General features: G+C 39.2%; 1 protein-coding gene across 1 annotated transcript; it reads right to left on the bottom strand.

Moving 5' to 3' along the window:
* Positions 1-1,637: 1,637 nt before the first annotated feature.
* Positions 1,638-3,240, bottom strand: LOC147428820 (F-box/kelch-repeat protein At1g22040-like). Its single transcript, XM_086497085.1, has one exon. The coding sequence runs from the start codon at positions 3,228-3,230 to the stop codon at positions 1,872-1,874; it is 1,359 nt and encodes a 452-aa protein (XP_086353211.1). The 5' UTR covers positions 3,231-3,240; the 3' UTR covers positions 1,638-1,871.
* Positions 3,241-6,953: the final 3,713 nt, after the last annotated feature.

Below are 6,953 nucleotides of genomic sequence, written 5' to 3'. Positions count from 1 at the left end.
TTCAAGTGAGAGAGTGTGAGCTCCATATGTAAAGATCACCATTTGTGTTTGTATGTGTTTTTTTGTGCCTCTTCTCACTCGTGGGACGAAAATCCTCTTACGTCCTAGTTTGCATCCAAAATTAGGTGGTGGCCTTTTTCTTGTTTGGGTTTTTTTGTGGGTTTTTGTTGTGCATGTGGTTGCCCCAATCCCAATTGAGCAACACAAGAGCATTGAGAAGTGTTTAGAGGTCGTTTCTCTTGCCACTTCCCCTAGACTACCTCAGTTTTGGTTCCCTCACCATGGATGAGGGCTTTGTGTATTATTTCTATTTCATATTATATGAATTCTTAGCCTGTAAATAGTCAAGTAGTTGCATGAATCACAAAATTTTTAAGATTCTTTCATTCTTATTGCAGGGCAAAGGGTGCATGTCATTGTTAGTGCCAAGTTACAATTTTAACATGTAATTTGTAGGATTTTAGGTCCTCCTATGCTAGCCAAAATAAATGCATAGGTCAATCCTTTCATCTTACCTCTTATTGGGTACAACCTTAGTTTGGATGTGTACATGTTTGTTTTATTTTAAGCATTAGATCATGTGTGCACCAAGGATAATGATCCTGGAATAGAGATTTATCCCTTTCATGTATCACACATTAGGATAAATATTTTTAATTAGTTGAAAGATCCATTTCAATAATGTATGGTGTTCATATTTGGTGTGAAAAGAGTAAGGAAAAACTCTTGCATAACAAAACCCTGTCATCCTACCTCTTGTTGACTATCACACATCCTTTGACGTGCATGTATACATCTTATTTAAGAACAAATTGCAACCTAGCAAAACATTGTGTGTGTAATTTTTTTTATTAAAAAATATTTTTTCAATTTGAAATTGTTTCAATGGAGGCCCAACGCCAAATGTCGGGATATCTCCTCTTTTTTGGAGAGTTTAGCAAGCGTATTGAGCTTTTTCTAGAAAATTTCAAAATGGTTTGTTGTATAAAAGGGGTGGTATAGGTGATGAGGAGCGCTTAGGCATGTTTTAGATAGTTCTTAGGAAAGAAGCTAGCACTTGGTTTGCCTCTTTATTTGAGGAATTTAAAAAATGATATAGGCATGTTTTATATCAAGCCACGCGATACTTCTTCAACCTCCAAACACTTAAAATCCATGACAAGGTATTGATGCTAGCAAGCAAAAGAACCTAGATGACTATTATACTTACAAGCAAGAGTTCCTATGTCTTTGAGCTGTATGGGTGAGGAATATTGCTAACCATAGGGATGGTGCAATGTTTTTGAAGAAGGATAGGTTCATAGCTGGTCTATTCCCCAAAGATCAAAGCAAAGAAGGCAAAGGAACAAGAGCCACGACCTAGGAAACTTTTGTATTATTGGATTTGTGGAGAATCTAGGCATGGGATGTAAAATTGTCATTGGCCTCATGGGAGCCAGGGAGATCTAACTTGAATTATCAAATGATGAATGCAAGTGAAGGAACTAGTTAATAATCCATGCTTTTACAAATATCAAATAGAACAAGACCACCTCCACAAAGATTGAAAATCATCTTCTACTTGTAAAGGTTTATGTGGAAAATAAGCTTTTAGTATCCTAGATATTATCTTTGTATGCCTTTATGCAAGTCAAAGGTTGAACCAGATAGCTTTCCACATATATAGACACACACACACCCCGTGATTATATTTTCTAAAATATCAAAGCTCATTGTTGAAATATAAGAGTTACCACGTCAATTACAAATGTGATCAATTGGTATCTTGAATTTTTGAGAATGTTGTCGATGATAATCATATACAAATTTCAACTATTTTGAGTGATCCTTATCAATCGACAGCTTTTTACCAATACGAGTGATTCTAAGATTTATATACGGATAACAAAGTTCAGGAATTCCACATTATCCCCGTCGACATGGAAATTAGGAAGGACTTTCCAACAAAGAGAAGTCGCGCTAGTAGAGTTTTGCTTATTCACAGAAGCTGTGAAGATGATTGTGCGCATCGGTGTGGTAACGCGAAATGGCGTGGCTCCTCGAGGCTTGTGGTAGTGAACCACCCAAAGCTCATCACCAGCTGCCATAAGATTTTTGCACTGTGATAAGTCTTGTCGTCCGACCAGACGTTTTATTGGAATACATCCCAAGGACATCCAAGACTTCGTTCCAGCCTCATAGCACAATATTTCCTCATGCCGAAGTGCATACAACTGCCCATTTACCACAGCCACTTTAGGTTTCACATAATCATTGGAGGCTGCACCGAAGATATGAGCTGGCCATAGCTCTGAAACCAGTGTCCACTCTTTGCTTGTCGGGTCCCACATCTCTCCAGAGTTCACGTTACGCACCGTCCTTCCATCTCTTGATGTTGCAAATCCACCCACTACACAAAAGGAGCCATTCAGCACGAATCCTACTGCACCGCCCCGGCGCTGGTGCATGTTTGTAATGTGTTCCCATGCCTTCGGTGATGGGTTATCAAAGTCAGCCAACTTAAGTCGTCTGACACTTTTGAAGCATGAGATTCCACCTTCTCTTTTAATGGATACATACCCTCCTGCCACATATACATAGCCATCAAGTGTTGCTGATGCAAAGCTGCATATGAAGGGATTCTGTACATAAGCTTTTGGTTGCTGCAACATCAGGTTGGCCGGTACCCTGGGCAAAGTTTGCCAGTCCCTGTGCATGTACAAGGCGTCAAACCAGAATCCTCGTCTGGTAGATTGCCAATGCGACAGCGATAGCCTGGTTCGAATAAAGAGAGAGGGATTTACTAGATCGTATGAGTCATCTAGATCGTTATACGACCACCATCCGGAGACACGAAGTGTAGGCGGTAGCACGAGTCGGCTACCGACAGCGATGACATCCAACGGAGGGGTTCTGGTCCACCTATAGGAAAATTCTGATGGGCACAGAGGAGGTGTGGCGTAGAATCGGAGGCCACAAGCAGGGTTGGCAAAGCTCCATCTGCACTCCTGGATTGAAAAGGAGTCGACATAGACGAGCCACGGCTCCAGGATATCCAGGCTCCTCCGAAGCTGGCTCATGGCCGAGGGCTCCATGGCATCTCTCCATGCGCGGCACACCGCACGTGCCTGCCCTTGTCCTACATGCGGAATTCTGACCAGTATGAGAAGGGCTAGCTCGGTGGGCAGGCCAGGGATTATAACCTGCTTCTCCTCTCTTCTTACGTCCTGCTTACCTTCGCCGATTGCCATTCGAATTCTTGTGCTCTCGTGGATCCACGAGGCTCAATCAAATATAAATAAAGCACGTGCTTTTCAGCGGATTCGCTGAAAAGCACGTGCTTTATTTATGTACATCAGACTTGCTTTTTCGTATAATCGAACCTAAAATCTAAAAACTAGTCTTGCTTGGTGGGCCTGGCTATAGAAGTTAGTCGGGAATGTAATGGTTGATACGATTCGGGATTCTCGAATGACATTAACTTTTAGGAATAAATGAAATATGCACAAAGTACAATTTAAAAAAATAATACATAACTTGCATTTTTCACTGAAAAGCACGTGCTTTCTTTATGCACATCAGACTTGCTTTTGCGTAGACTCTAGATAACAGCATAATCGAACCTCAAAAACTAGTCTTGCTTGGTGGCCCTAGCTATAGAAGTTAGTCGGGAATGTAATGGTTGATACGATTCGGGATTCATGAATGACATTAAAATTTTAGGAATAAATGAAATATGCACAACGTACATTTAAAAAAAAATACATAACTTGCATTGATGAACTGTGAGAAAGTTAGTGTGGGTCTAATTAATAAATTTAGATGACGATCAAGATCGAGTGTACGCAAGTGGAACACGGTGAAAATTGAATCTTTGCTTCACGTTCGCCTGCCACTCTAATGGTTTTATAATGGCACAAGGTTACAGTGGACGAGGAGTTCCCAAATAGGGAGGCTATTTTTAAGAAAGGCGGAACAAACCTTGATGTGTGTGTAGTGTGACTGAGGATGGCAAAGGTTGGTTATAGAAAGGCATGTGCTTGTGTTTGTGTGCGTCCAGTGGGCCAAACAGAAGGATGTTTGTGGCAACATGGGAAGTAATAGACAAAATACAACTTTGAAGAGTGTAATTAGATTTAGAAATAAATGAAATTATGGGAATGGAAGAAGTCACTTTCAAGGGTGGCTGGGATGGCATAAGCTTTCATGAATTCCTTCCTGCATAGACTTAAGGAAATTGATCAAGTTGAGAGGAGTGATTAGGGATGAGAGGTTGGGGATTGGTTATGTGCATTCAATCTATGGGTTGAGCTAGTCTTCTTTCTGCTTAAACGAAAATGGAATACAAGGTCATTCATCCATTATCTACTATTGGGTTGCTAACCACATGGTCAAAATTTCAAGAATGTGTGTGAAATTCGTCAAAGTTATGTAAAATTATCTGGTGAAAGTTATGGGGACACCTCAATAATCTATCAAGGAGAGAGAGAGAGAGAGAGAGAGAGAGAGAGAGAGAGAGAGAGAGAGATTCAGAAGAGTAAGAGGAGAGAACTTTTAATGTCAGAACAATCCAAGAGTCCTAAAATATATATCTCACGAGTCTCGAACACGAGAGAGAGAGAGAGAGAGAGAGAGAGAGAGAGAGAGAGAGAGAGAGAGAGAGAGGACTCCATCACCAAACAAGAGAACTTCTCTGTATTAAAGTGTTTATAAAATAAAGAAAAAAGGGATGATCCAAAGACGAGAGAATCTCTCTTTCTATGTGTAGTTGTAACCACGTAACTTTTGTTCAGTTTACAAGGTAGACACTCGCAGTGTCCCCACATCCAAGCCTCTTCTCTAACTAGAATACTGCAGGAGGAGCATTGAAATTCTTTTCAAAATACAAGTTTACAAGATAATGAACTCATTAAAGTTTGGCCTTTAATAGTGAAGTTGAGCTTTAAAAGTTTGATTTGATTTTCTTAGTTGTGCATCTTTATGATAATGTAATTGTTTGTCAAGGACATTGAAAATTTTTCTCCGAATGCAAATTTCAAATTTGGAAAGGCTATCTCTATAATGATTTGTTTCACAAAGGAGTATTAGGTACACAAGATCCATGATCCACCACGAACACGATGATGGGCATAGTCATTAGGAAGAGGATGGGCTCTAGGAGGGCCTCTTTAATTGCCATGAGATTATGGAGGTGATTAATACTTTGACGAATAGATGTGTGCAAGAATGGTGGGTGTGTAAGAGAGGTGTAAGGATGATCAAAGGATGCACTTTTCTCCCCCAAAAGGGGGTGGATAACTCTATGATTTTTGGCCTTCCATAACTCCTACAGATGATCTCCAGCTTGAGCGGAGATTATAGATTTGAATCTACACGCCGAGATCTTTCCATAGGTATGCTACATGATATACTTTTACCCGCTAGATTTTAAGTTTCATTTTTGGGGGAAAATTTGAATTCAAATAAACTAGCCGTTTTGCCTTTTTGAATTCAAAACCCATCCTTTGGTTGCTTTCTTAATACTAAAGGTTCGACTCCCTTAAACTGCCAAATAAAGAGGCCCTCCTAGACTCTCTTTCTGTCTATCTCTCGCACTCTCTCTCTCTCTCTCTCTCTCTTGTATTACTTTAATATTTCATTTGGACATGTGTCCTCTTTTTCCTCTTTGAGAGAAAGAACTTAATTATTTATTTTTATGCATATAAATTCTCATTGGACCCCTTTAAAACCTATCCAATAGCATTTAAGCACATCATGAGGGCCACATGTGCAGGATCATTTAAACATGTGTCTTTTATGCATTAGGCAAAATTTGGACTCACAAAGGGACACTTTAAGGAGTTTGACTTTACCTCTCTCTACCAAAACGGACGCATGGATAAATTTTTGCAAAAAAACTCCAAAGTTGGCAAAAATTTGACAGTTAGAATGTCCTCTTCAAGCTCTATCTACTGATATATAGCACGCCATGAGATTCCTCATATTTTAGAAGATTCTTTTTTTGATTCACCTATGATGTGACTACTCTGTCGGAATCTAAGTGAATCAAAAAAAGAATCTTCTAAAATATGAGGAGTCTCATGGCGTGCTATATATCAGTAGATAGAGCTTGAAGAGGACATTATAATTGTCAAACCTCCGCCAACTTTGGAGTTTGTTTGCAACAATTTATCCATGCGTCCCTTTCGGTAGAAAGAGGTAAAGTCAAACTCCTTAAAGGGCCCCTTTGTGAGTCCAAATTTTGTCTAATGCTTATAAAGTCATTAAATTGATTGAATTGAATACTTCAAGGAATTACTCAATCAAGCAAGCATGTGTCTTTTATGCTTCTTAAGTCATTTGTTTTGAATTGAATACTTCAAGCCTTAGTCAATCAAGCATGGAAACTTTCATGCCTCTTGAGAATCTATCTTTGAATTTAACATTTTAAAAACCTTAGTCATTTAAGCATAAAAATCACCTCAAGCTTTGGACAAGGTTCCCACAACCACTTTAAGCATCTTAGCACCTCATGCTTGGGTAGGATTCCCAGCTCGATGTTATAACTCGGGGGGTTCACTATGTGTAAAACTACCATATCACGTGCGTTCAAGACATGTTTGTAAAACCCCTTATCTGTGAATTTTGTTAAGAATACAATGTACCCTTTTCTTTTAAAATCTATAATTTTTTTTCAAATTTGAAAAAATAATGCACTTCTTTATATATATTTATGTAAGTTTCAAGAACTTTAAATACCCTTCTGTTGAACTCACGTGATAGGTTACCTTTTTATTAGGTGACCTCCCCGGGGGTTATAAGCCCTAGCTTGCGTAAGGTCAAAGGATTTTTTAACACTAACTTTTGGAGGTGTTTAATGAAGATAACCCTAAGGTCTTTTATGCTCCATTAGATGCACGTTTCTCTTTGATAGACTACCTCATTTTGGACCCCTATTGAGATGCAACCATATCTATATCCTAACTCTTGTTCCC

The sequence above is a fragment of the Adiantum capillus-veneris genome, chromosome 23, assembly GCF_014529385.1.
Source record: "Adiantum capillus-veneris isolate H3 chromosome 23, ASM1452938v2, whole genome shotgun sequence".
Lineage (NCBI taxonomy): Eukaryota > Viridiplantae > Streptophyta > Polypodiopsida > Polypodiales > Pteridaceae > Adiantum > Adiantum capillus-veneris.
This window is presented reverse-complemented; position numbering and strand designations above follow the sequence as displayed.